Source organism: Rhinolophus sinicus, chromosome 13 (genome assembly GCF_057876585.1).
Source record: "Rhinolophus sinicus isolate RSI-liver-muscle chromosome 13, RSI-T2T, whole genome shotgun sequence".
Classification (NCBI taxonomy): domain Eukaryota; kingdom Metazoa; phylum Chordata; class Mammalia; order Chiroptera; family Rhinolophidae; genus Rhinolophus; species Rhinolophus sinicus.
Window position 1 is genome coordinate 47,066,420 of NC_142513.1, and position 17,941 is coordinate 47,084,360.

The 17,941-nt window shown below is 54.0% G+C and overlaps 1 protein-coding gene across 3 annotated transcripts in view; it reads left to right on the forward strand.

Annotated features, from left to right (window-relative positions):
- The window catches only part of HERC2 (HECT and RLD domain containing E3 ubiquitin protein ligase 2), a 154,079-nt gene extending 137,322 nt beyond the window's left edge, over positions 1-16,757 (forward strand). For all 3 annotated transcript variants that reach the window (XM_019753190.3, XM_019753191.3, XM_019753192.3), the window contains exons 80-93: positions 1,837-2,014; positions 2,653-2,814; positions 4,684-4,775; positions 4,955-5,094; positions 6,842-7,029; positions 7,426-7,623; positions 9,136-9,219; positions 11,743-11,884; positions 12,013-12,207; positions 12,657-12,769; positions 13,184-13,374; positions 14,207-14,312; positions 14,563-14,775; positions 15,533-16,757. In XM_019753190.3, the coding sequence (XP_019608749.2) occupies positions 1,837-2,014; positions 2,653-2,814; positions 4,684-4,775; positions 4,955-5,094; positions 6,842-7,029; positions 7,426-7,623; positions 9,136-9,219; positions 11,743-11,884; positions 12,013-12,207; positions 12,657-12,769; positions 13,184-13,374; positions 14,207-14,312; positions 14,563-14,775; positions 15,533-15,805 (2,275 nt within the window). In that variant the 3' untranslated portion in view covers positions 15,806-16,757. The remainder of the gene's footprint in view (positions 1-1,836; positions 2,015-2,652; positions 2,815-4,683; positions 4,776-4,954; positions 5,095-6,841; positions 7,030-7,425; positions 7,624-9,135; positions 9,220-11,742; positions 11,885-12,012; positions 12,208-12,656; positions 12,770-13,183; positions 13,375-14,206; positions 14,313-14,562; positions 14,776-15,532) is intronic.
- The last annotated feature ends 1,184 nt before the right edge of the window (positions 16,758-17,941 follow it).

Below are 17,941 nucleotides of genomic sequence, written 5' to 3' on the forward strand. Positions count from 1 at the left end.
AAGTGCAGGACAGAAATACAAAGAGATCAGAGGCACTCAGGTTGGAAAGAGTGAAAGTTGTCACACATAATATGACTGATTATGTAGAAAATCTGATGGTATCTGCAAATAAACATACTAGAAGTAATAACTGAGGTTAGCTGGGTTGCAGAATAAAAGATCAATAAATAAAAGTCAGTTGTATGTATTTATACATAAGAAAACAGAATGACATTTATAGCACCCTCCCCCCAAAATTGAAATAGTTGAAGGGATAAATCTGAGTTTTTAAAAAATGTTGATGACTTACAAACAGAAAACTACAAAATATTGCTAAGCGAAATTTTAAGAGACCTGAAATCACGGAGGAGTATACTGTGTCCAATATTGTTGATTTGTTGGTTTTCTCCAAATTAACCTGTGGGTTCAACCCCTTCCCAATCGAATTACTGTAGAAATTGACAAGCTGCTTATAAACTTCATATGGAAATGGAAGGTACCTAGAATAGTATGAAGAGCCTTGAAAATGAGGAGCAAATTTGGAGGACTGACACTTCCTGACTACAGGCCTCATTTTAAAACTCCAGTAATCAAGACTGTTGGTATTGGTGTAGAGAGAGAAATATATCAGTGGATATGGTCACAGAAAAATACTGAGTGGAACAGAATAGGAAGTCCAAATACATACCCACAAATACTGACACAGTGTGGAAAAATGAAACTGGATTTCCCCCTCACAATTTTCAGTGCACAGTTTACAAAAGTGCACAGTTTATTGGAGAAAAGATAGTCTTTTTAACGAATGGCTTTGAATGGTTGGATAACCATATAGCAAGCAGCCAACATAAATTCTTGTCTTGCACCATATCCAGAATCAACTCAAATGATTCATAGTCATAAATTTAAAACTTAAATTAAAAACTAGAAGAAAACATGAGAGAAAACCCTTGTAACCTGTCATATAAAGGTTTTTAGACAGAAGTCGAAAAGCATGAGCCAATAAAGAAGAATAGGATACATTGGGCTTCACAGAAAGTTGTCTCTTAAGCGATTGAAAAGAGGTGCTCTGGGTGGGGGAAGCATGTTTGTAATCATACATCTGAGATCTTACATCCAAAATCACTAGACAGGACTTTCACAACTCAACAAGAAAACAAGTTCATTATCAGTGCTTGCCACATTGTAGGCTCATTGACATTCATACGATAAAACTCCTTAAATGAAATGTTGATTTACAGCAAGGAGGGCAGCCTGTTTCTCTAAAGGGCCAGGTAGTAATAAGTACTTCAGGCCAGCTATGTTCAGTCTTTGTTGTATGTGCTTCTTTCACGGTTTTTTAAACAACTTTTTAAAAATGTAAACCCTATTCTCAGCTCACTGGCCTTTCAACAGCAGGCTGTGGGCTGGACTGGCCCACATATGGATGCTAGACTTCAGCCCCTGATTTAGGCTGACAGTCTCCTATCTTGGCATTAGGGCAGCTTGTCTAAAAGGAGATAGTAGGAAAGTATGAAATTTTGAGAGTTCAGGTTTGAATGATTATTCCTTTTTTTTAAAATCTTAGTTTGTTTATTTGGGAATATCTTTGTTTTGCTTTCACTTTATATATATTTATATATGTGTGTATATCTATATATACATATATATATTTTTAAAGTTTATTGGGGTGACAATTGTTAGTAAAATTACATAGATTTCAGGTGTACTGAATGACTATTTTTGATTGATTTAAAAATTGATTTGAAGGATGTCGAGTGACAGACATTGAATAAGTGAGCAGCAAACTGAAAGCCTAATATTTAAAAATGTTTGGGGATTAAACTATATCTCAGTTGTGTTTGGTGACCTTTTTTGTAGTCCATGTGACCGCCCTCGTGTCATCGAGTCTCTGAGAGGCGTTGAGGTGGTTGACATTGCTGCTGGTGGAGCCCACAGTGCCTGTGTCACTGCAGCCGGGGACCTGTACACGTGGGGCAAAGGCCGGTATGGCCGCCTGGGGCACAGCGACAGTGAGGACCAGTTAAAGCCAAAGCTGGTGAGAAAGCGCTGTGCTTGGGGACCTGGGGGGCAGATTGCTGTTGGCGTTATAATTTTTAATAGTTAAAAGTATTTCCTGTTGCAGATTCTTTTTAGCTTTAGGGTTGGTGCTCATAGCCCCATTATTTACAGATAGGTTTTATTTTGGGTGGAAAAACCGTCTCAGCATGTATTCCATGGGTCATTCAAATGTGACAGTACTTGAATGTCCTTTTATTTATACTGGTAAGTACTACTTAGTATCTAGCCAAGGGCCTTGCCTTCTAGAAGGCCTACCACAATGAGACTGGGGTGGGAGGGCTCCCTGGGGACACTGGGGTGGGGGGGCTCCCCGGGGACATGGGTGGGAGGGCTCCCCGGGGACACTGGGGTGGGAGGGCTCCCAGGGGACACTGGGGTGGGAGGGTTCCCTTGGGACACGGGGTGGGAGGGCTCCCTGCTGCCCCCTATAGTTGATATGCTTGTAGTTGAATAGGTGAAGGGTTTTCTGTCATCTGATGGGATTGTTGTAACGACCACTCTTTGTAGACACTTGAACAGGTACCGCACACAGAGAATCCAAGCGAGGCGACACCTGTACCTGGGTGAATCCACTTCCTGTTGTGGTCAGTGACCTGGATGTCCCTTTTCTCTAAGGTGGAGGTGCTGCAAGGCCACCGGGTGGTTGACGTTGCCTGTGGCAGTGGGGACGCCCAGACACTGTGCCTAACAGATGACGACACTGTGTGGTCCTGGGGTGATGGGGACTACGGCAAGCTCGGCAGGGGTGGCAGCGATGGCTGTAAAGTGCCCATGAAGGTATTTCTGCTTCTGCGGTGGGAGAGGGCACCTTTTCTGCTGTACCCGGGACCACAGTGAGGTCTACAGCTCGGGCCACTATGCACGGAGCACCAGTCTCAGCTTACACCCTGTCTTGCGTTACGACCGCGGCTTCTCAGGAGTGGGTGAACCTCACCTTTACCTCCTTGGCAGGACACGTAATGGGTATTTGGGTAAAAGTGAGTGAAAGGCCTGGAGGTGTTAAAATGTTTCAGGGCTGCCTGTGCTCCTGGAAAGTCACATGACCTGGCAGGGCAGCACAGAGCCGGTGGCTTCATGCAGTGCGGAAACCTGTCTGCAGAGAAGGGTGGTGGTGTTCACACTTGTCAGTGTTCAGAGGCTGGAGGTGGACATCCCAAGACCCCCAGGCTCGGGGGTTGGATCGCTTGGTCCCACTCAAGCTGCGTGACCCTGGGCAGTTTCTTGATTCAGCAGACTGTCGTTTTGTCTTGTGAATGGGGAGTTGACGGAGGTTAAGTTCATGGGTGAGTTTAGGCCATGTGCTGGCACGTCAGGGCCATTGAGTGACATGACTTGTCATGGATATGGGTGTGTAGGTGCTGTGCAGGACGACCAGAAGCTGTCTGTGCTTCACGTCCTGTCCCTGGTTTCTGGGACTGCAGCTGCAGGACAGAGACCCTCAGGGGGTACAGGCAGCCCTGGGGACTACCTGCCCCTCAGGTCAACAGGAGCCTGGCCGGAACTGTGGCTTTTCTTCCCAGAGCTGCACTGCCCCATCCAGAGGCTGCTGGCCTCACGTTGCTGTTTGAGTTTGAACTTAAGTCAATTAAGGGTAAAATTAGGACTCTTTCCCTCACCATCACAGCCACATTTCTTGGGCTCAGGAGCTGCATGTGGCTAGTGGCCTCTGTATGGGGGTGTGGACACAGTATCTCACAGAGAAGGGCTGTGGCAGGTGCAGCCCGGAGCCCGAGTGCAGGAGACGCTGCCTGGAGGCCACACTGCACCTGGCTGTGGGGACCCTTTTCTCCACTGGCCTCCTGGGTGTGCGCTGCTCAGAGCCCAGGGCTCAGGGCTGTGTCCTTGGTCTTGTGTCCCCCTGTTCTTCTTGCCCGACAAGCATAAGCACTTCACCACAGGTTGGGTTACTTAGGGCTCCCACACTTAGAAGTTGTTGTAACTTTCTCACGCTCAGGAGGCCTGTCAACAAATGTTTCGCACCTTCAGGGACTGGGGCGCTGGGGGTGGGGGCCACTTGTGATGTGCCTGTGACAGGTGGGGTGAGGAAAAACTGAGAATTAGGGTTTAATTAATTGAAGTTCAAATGTGAGAACTCAAGTCTGAAAGCAGTCTCAGGTCACAGGAGCAAAGCTTCCTGGGTGAGAATAGACCATGACTAGGTAAGTGAGCCCCGTAAGACCCCCAGGGAGGCCAGCTGTTACATTGGATTCACCTGGACAGGTGGAGTGGGCGTGTCTGAAGGCCAGGCCTCCCCTGCTCCGTGGGCCTCAGCGTCTGGAGGGTTGGAGGGCAGACATGTGCAGGGAGTGTGGAACGGGGGCTGCCATGTCACAGAGAAATGGAGCTGGGAGAGTGAATTTTGGGGGAAATGATCACTGCCCTTCAACCTGACATGTCCACTTCAGTGACACGACGGGGTGCGGGCTGGTGGCCCTCTGTCAGCACGTGTGCCCTCACAGCCCCGTGTTCCTGCTGCTCCTGAGAACATTTACTTGGTTGAGTGGAATGACATTTAAGTTGTAATAAATATTTGACACGGGTGAGGCTTTCAGAGTTCTCCATTAGATTTATTTCCGTCTCCATGTGGGTATAACCTGAGCAGAAATCTTGACTGAGTGAGTCTGATTGAACCTTTTTGCTTTGTAGATCGATTCCCTCACGGGCCTCGGTGTGGTGAAGGTGGAGTGTGGGTCCCAGTTCTCCGTCGCCCTAACCAAATCTGGCACTGTTTACACCTGGTGCGCAACCCTGTTTGATCCTGCCACATTCACGTTACCTGCCCTTTGTGATCGACATGTGACTTGTCCGGGGGGCTGTGACTCGTGCCCTGAAGCACGGTGCCTGTGCCAGGCGGGTGGGGCAGGGTGGTGGGTAACATGGCCTTGAACTCCTGGGTTGCGTGTTTCCTCATGTGCAGGGGCAAAGGCGACTATCACAGGCTGGGCCACGGATCCGACGACCACGTGAGAAGACCTCGGCAGGTGCAGGGGCTGCAGGGGAAGAAAGTCACTGCCATTGCCACCGGCTCCCTCCACTGTGTGTGCTGCACAGAGGATGGTAGGTGGGGGTGGTCCACGCCGTCTGACCAGGGTGATGGGCGAGCCAGGGGGCATGTGCACTGCGCCCTGAGACGCGGGTGCTGTCAGCAGGGTTCTGGCCCCGTCATCTTCAGCCCCTGGTGCCAACACCCTGAACACGTTACGTTTCATGGCTGTGCAGAAAAGAGCTAACGGCGCAGGCCCGAGACTGCCGTCCTCACAGCGTCTGCTTGCAGGGTCGGCCCCCGGCTGGCACCTGGGATCTGGACTTCGGGAGGGCTCTCTGTGTTAGATCGTGAGCACAGACCACGTGGTCTCTGCTGAAACCTGCTTCCTCGGGGCTCTGGAACGTGGGCACGAGCCAGGCAGAGGTGCCCACGTGACCAGCCCCATGCAAACCCTGGGCACCGAGTCTCTGGTACAGGAGGCGGCTCGTGTTGTCACAACTCGCTGCTGGGGGAGGGAAGTGAATCCTGAGGGACCCCCCCCCGGGAGGACCTGTGTGTGGTTTCTCCCGGATGTCACCCGTGTGCCTTTTCCCTTGGCTGATTCTGCTTTGTCCCATCACTGTAATAAATCGAAGTTCTGAGGATGACTGCACGCTGAGTCCTGGGAGGTCTAGCAAACCTCGAACCTGGGGGGTCATGGAGACCCCGGCACAGTAGAAAATGAACTTTACAGATGGAATCAAGATCGCTAATCAGTGTCTTTCTGACATGGATGTCATTCTGGGTTGTTGGCTGAGCCTCGTGTAATCACAGACCGATCAAAGCAGAAAAGGAGGCAGCAGATCAGTGAGAGATGTGATGGAGAAAAGGAAGGACTGATTTCCAAAGTGTGACAGGGTCTTGACCTGCCATCGCTGCTTTGAAGGTGGCGGGAAGGGTCCAGGGAGTGTGGTGGCTTCTGGAAGTTGGGGCTCACTGTCAGCTGACAGCCGGCTAGGGGCCGGACCTCAGTCCTACACAGAACTGAATTTTGCCACAGCAGGACACTCCATCCTGCTCCCGACTCTCCAGGCCCCGAGCGTAGCTGTGACCATTTCCAGGGAGCCTGGTGTCTGGAGGACAGGGCTGTTGTAGACCAGACGTGGTAGGAGTGCTCAGAGCTGTTGGACTGCCCCTGGTCGCAGGCCTTCTCAGTGGGTGGAGCCAGGAAGCGTGTGTGGGGACGGCACACAAGTCGTGGTCGTGTTTGTGTCTGTATATGTCTGCTGTGCACCTCTGGTGCACACTGGGGCCCCAAGCCCCATTCTGTACCACTTGGCTCCTTCTAGCTCTTTCTCCTGCCACACTTATAACTCCTTTGTCTTATAGGGAAGCTGGGTCCCATTATCCCTAATGGAGTGACCGATGTCCCATCATTGCCTTTTCTCTGTCCCCTGCTTGGGTTCTCATCCCACTCAGGCCACCACTGTGTTGAAGGCTTGGTCACTCGCGGACTTTCCATTAAACATAGGAAATCATTTGGGTCGTTAAGGGTACTGCCGTCTGTTTCAATGCTGTTTGTTCTGATTAAGAACTGCTTTGTCCTGTGAACAAACACTGTTGGATTTTGAGACCAGAAAAGGCATGTGGGCCCCCAGGGGCTGTCAAGACTCTCTGAATGTTGTGATCAGAGACCTTCAGGTCACAAATGAGGTCATTGTCCACGCAGCCAGCACCCAGCGGCAGGGCAGTGCTGACTGTTTGTGATGGAAGGTAGTGGTGTCTGTGCAGTCATTGTTCCTCGTGTACAAGTTCTTGTTCTAAATTCGCTCCATTTAGGTGAAGTTTATACGTGGGGCGACAATGATGAGGGACAGCTGGGAGACGGAACAACAAATGCCATTCAGAGGCCCCGGTTGGTGGCTGCCCTGCAGGGTAAGAAGGTCAACCGAGTGGCCTGTGGCTCGGCACACACTCTCGCCTGGTCGACCAGCAAGCCCGCCAGCGCTGGGAAGCTGCCTGTGCAGGTTGGTGCTGGGTGACCCCGGGGGGCTGCGTGCAGGGTGTCAGGTTGTGACAGTTACTGTGTATTGAGTTGTGTGTGCCACATGACACTTCACTCTTTCCTTAAGTATTTACAGGGGTGTCCATCACCCAACAGTGTACGTGTATCAGTGCGTCACCTTCATTCGAATCTTAGGAACTGTGCAAGGCATTCCGATACAGGCCGCACACGCTGTTTAGTAAATGTCTGTCTTAGACTAGTGGGTTACGCCGCACGTGGCGAAGTGGCCAGAGTGCTATTACTCAGCGAGTGCAGGCGTCCGGACTTGTCTGTGTTTGGAAAAACTTTTCAGAGCCCATGTGGGACACTGGCCCGCCTGTGCCCTGGGCCCCAGGACCTGAGTGCGGCCTCGTTTCAGGTCCCCATGGAGTACAACCACCTGCAGGACACCCCGGTGGTGGCCCTGCGGAACCGGCTGTTGCTGCTGCACCACGTCTCCGAGCTCTTCTGCCCCTGCATCCCCATGTTTGACCTGGAGGGCGCCCTGGACGATGCGGGGCTCGGGCCATCCGTGGGCTTCCACGCTCTGCGTGGGATCCTGATATCGCAGGGGAAGGTACTCACAGTAACGCGGGCACATGGCATCTCCGCTACGTTGTAGTCCCGCCAGGGCCCCGAAGAGGAGCCTCGAGGTGCATGTGCCAGGCACCCCCGTGGCCTCCCTTCTGCAGCATATGTTTGCTGCTGCCTTCCCCCTCGCACTGCCTATCTGTCACCTGCCCAGGTGGTCGGGGGGTCCGCAGAGCTAAGCCCCCGTTTGGCAAGGCGCCTGCTTGCCTGACCTTGAGGCTTCCCAGCAGAGGCCACTGGCAGCAGGAAGGAGGATGACGAGGTTGTGTCCCACCTCCACCTCCCCCACGGCCACAGCAGTCCTGTACGGCAGTGTGTAGACCCCTAGTCAACGGCCAATTTCACTGTGAACAGACTCATGAAGGAGGCAGCTGAACGTCACCACACAGATTCTAGCCCATTGACGTTTGTAATAACTTGAGCTTTCCAGGAATGGGTGCCTGGCTCGGGAGTTGGGGTTCCCGTTCCTGGGAGTCATCAAGTTTCCAGCAGGCAGCTGGACAGGATGTCCTGGAAGAGGCCCAGTCATGTGGCGGGGGGATTCATGAGAGCAAATGCTAGCGGCCGGACTGAGGAACGCTGATCCCGAGTGGGGTTCTGTGATGTGTGCAGTCTCTTCTTCATGAAGTAGAACGTAGATGACTGGAGTCCTGTCCGAACAGGTTTTGTAGGATTGGCAGTGTTTCTGCCCAGCTTGTGTGGCCCGCACGCTTTATTTTCCTGTGACTTAGAGACTCAGGGACAGCAATAGGATTGCAGTGACAGAGCTTGCTGATGACGGGGAACAGGAAAAAGTGGGCACGTGGAATTGATACGAAAAACAAGTAGTGAATTTGATTCCTTCCACCGTGTTTCCCCCTCAGAGTGGAGGTGCTACTAGGCAGGGAGGGGAAAGGCCTTTCCTCGCAGGGCGTCGCAGGCTGTGAGCTGAGGGGCCGGCACCAGGTCTTGCTGGCCTGTGTCCTGGGCTTGGGTGGCAGAGGTCGCCTGCATGCCCGGCCTGGCCCTCTGCTTGCCTCCTTTGCCCTGGGAATCAAAGGTTCCTTTGAGTGCATGGTGCCGACGTGTCCCCTCCCCCACTGCTGTCCCTGTCTGCACCCCAAGCCTGGCCCAGCTGCTGCTGCCAGTTTGGGGCCCTCATCGGGACAGCAACACTGAGCAGTTACTGTTCAGCGTCAGCCTTGCCACGAGTGGGCTTTTGGTTTGGTGGTATCTGGTTATTCCTCAGAGCCTGGCTCTGGCCCCTGTCCTCTGTGCCCAGCGTCCTGCCGACCACGGCAGAGAGCCCGGGCAGCCAGAGCACCACACGTAGCTTTGCGCGGCGATGCCAGGCCACTGCTCCAGGGCTGCATCAGGACTTGAAAAAGAGTTTGCAGTTGCCCATTCTTGAGAAAACATGACTTTTGTGAAGAGAAGACTTTAAACAAAACTTGGGCATGATTTATCTGTGGGTAATTCTTTGTGTATCAGATTCTAAATTCTGTCTGTCACGATTTAGGAGGTGGCTTTCCGAAAAGTAGTACAAGCAACGATGGTGCGAGACCGCCAGCATGGCCCCGTGGTGGAGCTGAACCGCATCCAGGTAATGGGCGTGCCCGGCGCTCTGAGACACGGTGGTTTCGGGCTGTGAGCCTTGTCCCTGCAGTGTGGGGAGGAGCACGTGCCACCTGGGGGGGCTCCAGGTAGGGAGCTCACTGCTTTCTTTATAACAGAGGTAGCAAGCCTAACCCAGAAGCACAAGGAAAAGTGAAAATGGGCCAGGTTTCCACTGCAATGATGACAACTGCTGATGTGGAGTGCGTGTGTGCTGTGACTTGCTGTCCCTCAGCGCATTGGGCTGTGGGGTCGTTGGTGCCCACTAGCTGCCGTGTCCTAGTCTTCTCTGCCTGAGTCCTCTGCTGGGACTGTGAGGCTGGGCCCCCTTTTCTGGGCTACAGCAGGGCCGCTCAGCAGCGGTGAGTCACCCCGTAGGTTAGGCTCTGAGAAGCGGGCAGGTGGGAAGCATTGAGTTGTAGGTGGTGACAGTCCCCGTCCCCCTGCTCCAGTGGCTTGCAGAGCCAGAATCACTAAGTACTGTCTGATGGCCGTAATCAAAGGATGGAAAATAGACCGCCCTGGAATTTATACTGCTGCCAAGTGTCTCTCAGCTCCCAGTCAGAAAATGCAGTCCAAACAAGAGGCACCCTGCACTTGACATCTGAAGTGCGAGGGGAACTGGCCCTGCCTCCTGGACCGGAAACGGCGTGAAGAACAAGCCCTTTGTGCCCGCACCTTGGTGTGAACACATGACTTGTGCCCTGATGTTGGTTCTATGCCTAGACATTCCCCAGACTTGTACTTGGGGGCATTTTAATCAAGATATAAATGCTTGTCGTTTGTTGTGGAGCACATGTTACCAGGCTGATGGAAGTGGCTTTTCAGTGACGTCAGAATGTTCAGTGCTGAGCCGGAGGTCAGTCATCCCCTTCCACAAACAAACGAGCTCTTTAATTAGGTTCACAGAAAAGCTTTTCTTTCCACACCTTGGAGCATCCTTTTGGTTTGCCCAGAATTCTTGGTCTTGGATCACGTGATGAGGTGGCAGGGTGTTCCTGGGTCCTTGCCAGCGACCTGACACGGGAGTTCAGTCCAGGGCTTTTAGCAGCCGTGTGCCTCGAGGACCTGGCTGCCACCCTGGGCGCAGTTCTGTCTGTCTCTTATGTCGGGCACCCAGCATGCCTCTTTCCTCCTCGACCCAACACTGGGTCTCATGTCATGAAAACGCTCAGTGCATGTTTGGGAAAACAAAAGGGCCGGAGCACAGACAAGTTTGCGTCAGGCATTTTCAGAGGCAGACAGACACCCTTCCACACGTGTGCACTGTGTGTCGGTCAGGCTCTCACCCTCCTGAGCGTCCTCCGCGACATGGAACTGGAATGGCTTTTCTGACCAAAGAGAGCACAGACTGCCATGATAAGAGAGGCGTCCCTTCCCACATGTGCTAAGACTGCACGATGCCTCAGGCACCCATTGGGGACACTCTCCTGCCGCCTGTGCAGTGTTCGGGACGGACCCAACACAGACCACATTCCTGGAGGGTTTTCTTTGTTTGAGTTTGGTTTAGCTTTGTAACAGGATCTGAATATCTGTGCACAGAAACAAATTTTAATTTTACTGCAGAATTTATGCATGCTCATTTCTGAAAAATGACAAAATTTAGGTTAAAGACAATTAAAATCCCCTGTATTCCTACTGTCCATAGGTAGCCGCAGTCAGTACGTGGGCACCTGCCCCCACAGTGCCATAGCTGTGTCCCCAGAGCCATGTTCCTTCGCAGAAGTGACAGTATCAGTCTCTGTTAACTGGCGCTGTGAACGGAGGTGGCGTGACGTCTGAGTGGGAGGCGCGTCTGTGTCTCGTCCTGCATGTAGGGACACAGCCCTCTTCCTTCTGTAGTTCAGCTTCCTCCGAGGTGTTGGGGTCCTTAGAAAGCTGCTGTGAGCATTAATGAAGTGACCTTTCTGAACCTGCAGCCAAACGCATGGCTCTTGAGGGAACTCTTATTATTATTGACATCATTCTTGGATTTTCAGTCTTGAGTGTGGCCACTTGTGCAGTAAGGAGAATTAGCTGTTTTACACTCGGCCTAATAGTCACTGAGAAGTTAAGGAGGTGAGACTTTAGCTGGAGGAGTCAACGTAAAAGTACATTCTCACAACCATTTTTCCTTACCTTCCCATCTCGCCCTGTCTCAGGTTGAGCTTCCGGGTGGTCACAGCTGAGGCTGCCCGCATCGGGTGGCTGCCTCCACGCTGGGTGGGGGCCTGGTGGGCCGTTGTCTGGCATGTTTGCAAATTGTAAACTAGGAGGAGGAATGCAGTTGGAAAAGTGGTCGCACTTGGGGTAGACAAGGGACCCCGAGGGTCGAGTGGGCCCGTGCAGGTGGGGAAGGTCAGGAGGCAGGTTCTGCTGTGGCCGAGACAGCGCTCCCAGGTGGGCACAGAGCCTGAGCTAAGTGCCAGGGTGCTGCTTGCTGTGTGGGTGACTGGGCCCGGCATGAAAGGTCACCAGGGGGTGAGTGCCCACTGGCGTCCCAGGGCAGGCACGGTGTCCTTTTTATTTCCAGGTCAAACGTTCAAGGAGCAAAGGCGGCCTAGCGGGCCCCGATGGGACCAAGTCTGTCTTTGGGCAGATGTGCGCCAAGATGAGCTCATTTAGTCCCGACAGCCTGCTCCTGCCTCACCGCGTCTGGAAGGTCAAGTTCGTGGGTGAGAGCATGTGCACAGGGCACGGCGGGTGGCCCCGAGGTGGGCGGTCCCTGAGCCTCGAGCCCAGATGCCCGCCTGGCTGCTCCTGCGGGCTTGATGGGGGGACTGAGCCTGACCATCCTCCCCAGGGGAGTCAGTGGACGACTGCGGTGGCGGCTACAGCGAGTCCATTGCTGAGATCTGTGAGGAGCTGCAGAATGGACTCACCCCCCTTCTGATCGTCACGCCCAACGGGAGGGACGAGTCGGGGGCCAACCGTGACTGCTACCTGTTCAGCCCTGCTGCCCGGGCGCCCGTGCACACCAACATGTTCCGCTTCCTCGGTGGGCACGGTGTGGGGTCACCAGCAGTGTGCCCGTGGTCAGCGGTGTGGGCTCTGCCGTGGGGGGCAATAGACATGGTATTCCGTGTCCGGCTGCCGGGATGGGCTAAGGGCCCGAAGGTGCCTCTGTCCCCAGGGGGTCTGAGTGCGTGTGGAGCTGCGGGTCAGAGCTGAGGGGTCCTGGCAGATGGCCCAGACCCCGCCTTTTCTGGGAAGCCCCAGCTGTTGCTTGAGTGGTAGCTGACGGTGGAAAGACTAGAAGAGTCAAAAACCTGGTCCTTGGGAACAAAAAGAAAAGTGAGGTTAGGATAGGACAAATGTAAGTCTCTTGAGTTTGCGCAGCGTTGGTGTAGAAGGCTCCGAGGATCCAGTCTCTGTGGTGTTGTTGATGAACCAGGTATTGTGTCACCCATTCCAATGTCCCCTGTCACTTGTGCTTGGAACGAGCAGGTGTGTTGCTGGGCATTGCCATCCGCACCGGGAGTCCCCTGAGCCTCAGCCTGGCCGAGCCCGTCTGGAAGCAGCTGGCTGGCATGAGCCTCACCATCGCCGACCTCAGTGAGGTAACGACCAGGAGGGGGCGGGCAGTGTGGGCGACCCACAGGGCCTGAGCCAGTCCAGGCGATGAGGCTGCTGGTGCAGGCCAGTGCTTCCGGAACTTACTAGGCTGTCTGTTGGGTGGTGCTTTGTGTTTGTGGGAGACAAGAGCTCGCCATCTCCCCTGTGGGTCAGGCCCTCCCAGGGGCTGCCTGTCACTGGGTGTCCTGACCACAGGGTTGGTGCCGTCTCAGTGGTTAATTTTAAGGCCCTCCCTGAATTACAGACTCTCCCATTGCCGCTATCCTCCATGGTCTGGCACGTGCCATGCACTGGCGGCTGCATGGTCTGCCCCGGGCAGACCGTGGTCCCGCACTCTGAGCTGGGGCGTGGGTTGCAGGGACAACCCTCATCAACACACAGGCCCCCTCCCCTGAAAGGTGGATAAAGACTTCATCCCCGGGCTCATGTACATCCGTGACAACGAGGCCACCTCGGAGGAGTTCGAGGCCATGAGCCTGCCCTTCACGGTGCCCAGTGCCAGTGGCCAGGACATCCAGCTGAGCTCCAAGTACACGCACATCACCCTGGACAACCGAGCCGAGTATGTCCGGCTGGCCATAAACTACAGGTGTGTGCTCACCTGGCCCCTTCGCTCTGACTCGGGGCAGCAGGAACAGCGGATGGTTTGCGTGGTGGCTGCGTGTTTTTGGAAGTGTCATGTGCAGTAAGATGCTACTGGACCATGGTCCCCAGAGCTGATTTTGTGACCAGGGTCAGAGGACTTACTGTCCTCACCTGAGATTCCTGGCTCACAGGCAGGCACACCGAGGGAATAGAGTTCCCCGGTGCTGGGGTCTGTCCCAGCAGAGGTCACACTGTGTGTGACCTGTCACCTCTCCTAGGTCAGCGCTGTGCCCATGGCTGTCATGCCAGCATTGAGGCCTCGTTGCTGTGTGGCAGGTCAGCTGTGGCACCCGTAGCTCCCGTGGCTCATCGCAGCCCCACCTGACGGCTGAGTCCATGCAGCGTAACCCCTGGGCTTCACCCCCAAACTTGGCTGGTTTGGGGACAGGGCCCCGGAGGTCGGCCGGCTGTGCTGGCTGGGCTCTGGTCAAGGGTCGTCCTGGCAGGTGTCCTGTGCTGAGCTGTCCCCTGCATCCGATGCTGCCTGGTGCCCTAAGGCACTGGTCATGAGGGCCCGGAAGGCACACGTGTGCAGAGGGTTCTCCCATGGGGCAGCCCGGCTGGGCTCTGATGCTGTGTGACTGTGGTGCTCCTGGGAAGGACGGAGTGTGGCTGCAAGTTATTTCTGAGCTGGTCACCTGTGTGTGCTGGTCTGTATGAATCAGGAGGGCTGCTGGGAGTCCACACCTCGCTCATCTGCATGGCAGGCCGGGTCTGAGCAAGAACAAGACCTCTGCCACAGAAGGTCGAAACGCAAAGTCAGTTTTTCCTTTTAGGCTCCATGAATTTGATGAGCAAGTGGCTGCCGTTCGCGAGGGGATGGCCCGAGTCGTGCCTGTCCCCCTGCTCTCTCTCTTCACTGGATACGAGTTGGAGACAATGGTATGGTCTTGCCATGTGCCACACCCTGGGGACGGCCTTTTCGTGGTGACCCACCGAATCAGTGCCACTAGTCAGTCCCAGCTCAGTCTGAGGGACTGAGACACCCAGGGAGCGCGTATGCCTTCCTCCTGGGGTGGGCTGCTAGACATGTGGGGCCCCCCTCCTGCCCCTGCTCTCGGGCCTGTCACCGTCCTCCACATGCAGGCCGTGGAGAGAAAGGGGTCGAGTGCCAGCCTGACTGTCTCCACAGGTGTGCGGCAGCCCGGACATCCCACTGCACCTGCTGAAGTCGGTGGCCACGTACAAGGGGACTGAGCCGGGCGCACCCCTGGTGCAGTGGTTTTGGGAGGTGATGGAGACGCTGTCCACTAGCGAGCGCTCCCTCTTCCTGCGCTTCGTGTGGGGCCGCACGCGGCTGCCCAGGACCATCGCCGACTTCCGCGGCCGTGACTTCGTCATCCAGGTGTGGCTACCCCCTTTCCGGGGAGAACTGGAAAACACCCATTTTGGTTTGGTGGCTCAGAACTTCAGGACTGCAGGTCTCGGGTGACAGCACCTGCTTCCTGTACCCTAGCTCACCTGGTTCAGGCACTTTTGTGACTCTAGTTGAATCAAGTGAATCACTGAGAAATGCCGCTCTCTGATGACAGCCATCCGGCAGACTGGCAGCAGCTGAGTCCCAACTTGGGCCCAACAGTCCTAAACGGGCTGTTTGCCCACGGGTCACCGGGTGAAATGACTGTTCTGGTAGCAGTGCCATGTGGGGCAGGTTAGGCTGGAGGGTGTGCTGTCCCCATGGGTCACGGAAGCTCTCAGAGAGCCTTGAGCACTTGGGTAGTTTTTCTCTGCAAGGCTGGTGGCTGGCTCCTCGCACCTCAGTCTGTAATGGTTGGAAGTAGGCGGGCGGCATCAAGGACAGCTAGGGTCCCCCTCAGGGCGGAAGGAGCCATCTCACCCTCTGCACAGCACTGATTTGTAAGATCTGGTCATCACAGTCACCCATTGCTATTTGTTACAAGTCCCTGGAAGTCATGAGTTGCTCCTTTTTGTTTCTAAAACTTGGCTACATTATGTTTTCTGATACTTTGTTCTTCTTGGCCGGGAGGAGATGAATTCTGTGAGTGGAGAGTAGCAGACATCGCGGATCGGCGTGATGATCAGCCGTCTGTCTGTCCCTGGGTGTCCGGTATCCATGATCACCTTGCTCTTTTCGCCAACAGGTGCTGGACAAGTACAGTCCCCCCGACCACTTCCTGCCCGAGTCCTACACCTGCTTCTTCCTGCTAAAGCTGCCCCGGTACAGCTGCAAGCAGGTGCTCGCGCAGAAGCTGAAGTACGCCATCCACTTCTGCAAGTCCATCGACACGGACGACTATGCCCGCGTCGCCCTCACAGGCGGGCCGGCCGCCGGCGGCAGTAGTGACAGCTCGGACAACGAGGACGTGGACTCATTTGCTTCCGACTCCACACAGGACTACCTGACGGGACACTGAGACGGCTGGGTGGTCGGCGTGGGGACTGTGCCCCTCCATGCCCAGGCGGTCAGCCTGGGGACAGTGCCCCTCCATGCCTGGGTGCGCGGTGTAGGGACAGTGCCCCTCCATGCCCAAGTGGTTGGCATGGGGACAGTGCCCCTCCATGCCCAAATGGTTGGCATGGGGACAGTGCCCCTTCATGCCCAAGTGGTTGGCATGGGGACAGTGCCCCTCCATGCCCAAGTGGTTGGCATGGGGACAGTGCCCTTCCATGCCCAGGCGGTCGGCGTGGGGACAGTACCCCTCCAAGCCTGGGTGCGGTGCATGGGGACAGTGACCCTCCAAGCCTGGGTGCGGGGCATGGGGACAGTGACCCTCCATGCCCTGCACGAGCCTGGGGACTGCTGGCTCGGGGTTGGCATGCTGACCAGATAATACCGGACGTCGGCCTTGCCCATGGACACGGTGTGGACCCCAACACTTTTGACTTAAAAAGGTCCCCACATGGGATACTGCGTCACACGCAGGACTCGTGCTCACTGGCGTGTATACGTGTCAGTGAGCGCTGAAGGGGGGGGTCCCAGCAGTGAGTTAAGAGCCCCCCACGTAGCTGCAGTGCGCGCCCTCTGCTTGCCCCTCAGGGGTGTTCACCATCTTGACCGCACGTGGGACATTCTTGTGACAGTGAGACTGGACTATAAATACATCAGCTGAGTTTACTATGAATTGGTTCTTGAAAAGTGTTTGAACACAGAACGATTGGTGTTGCTTGAACGCACCCAGCTTTGTTCCGAACAGAAACGGCTGTTGGTGTCCCTCCGGGGGTACAAGTGTTAGCGTGTGGGGCACGTCACAAATCCAGGCTGTTATATCAGCAGTCACAGCCTCTGTCATGGAACGTGGACGCTATCTAATGTCTGTGTCATGTATGCACCTAAATTTTAAATAAAACATCTGCCACAGCTGTCAACCGAAATTGCTTATCGGGTTGGACGAGCTCGGTGGATGCGCCACGAACAAAGGATAAGTTAGCCTTTGATATGCCGTTAGTTACAGCCGTTCCAGGCACAGAACCAACTCACTGCAGTGACAGGCTGGTCGTCTGGACAGTGGGTATCCCCCCGTCCTCTACCCATCTGCGGTCCTTGTGCTGTCCCAGTGGCCTGGGGTCAGGGAGTGTCTGTGGTCCAGTTGGCCGTGGGGTAGGTTTGAGCTGCTTGTTCTAGGTTGTGCAAGTGGCACAACCAGTATTCCCACAGATGGTGGGAAAATTGGCCCACAGGTCTAGCGCATTAGAACTTGAGGAAGATGGTGCCAGACGTGTTGATATTTCATGTTGGGACACTGTTCATTTATTCAGGGACCAGTGCTTTGCGTGAGAAGATCCAGGGAGAAGAATTTTTTTTTCTGGACCTTACCCATGACCAAATTAATGAATGCCCAGATTAGCCTTTTCTCTTTTTCTTTTTTTCTTTTTTTTTTTTTTGTAACTTGGCTCAAAATTTCCATAAGCTGGTAGGTGTTGAATCACCAGCCCTTTTGTTGTCAGTTTTGCTGCTAACAAACCACCCCCAAAGGTGGTGGCATACTAGCAGCATTTATTTCTCTTGTCTAGTCTTGGCTAAGAGGTGTAGACAACAGATTAGTGGGGCTATGTCCCACATGCCTTTCTAACTACCCACGGCAAGACAGCAAGTGACTGTCACCTCCACCCACATTTGGTGGGCCAATCCCCAGGTCAGTGGCTGGCAAGTGCATTCAGAAGCTGTTCTGTCTTGTTTAAGGAGCTTGGGGTGGTGTGTCCACGGTCCTCTCTCCTCCCGACTGCAGAACCTGCATGAGGCCAAATTTTCTTCACGTCTTTCAACCACAATGGCATGTTGCAACACGTGGGCTGCAGAAGCCACATAGTAAAGACATTGATCTAGATGTCAGTGCCATTCTAATTATGAATTTTTTTGTTTTGGAAAGTTAATTTTTCAAAACAGTATTCATGTTAATAAGCAGTGGGTTTGCTTTTATTTTTAAATGAATATTGTAACATTTTTCAGTTTTAATTTCCGGTATGGTACTATTGAGAGGGAACCCAGATAAAAACTCCTGAGCATACTAAAGAGCTTTTAAGAGTGAAAAAGGGTCTGGAGACTAAAGCTG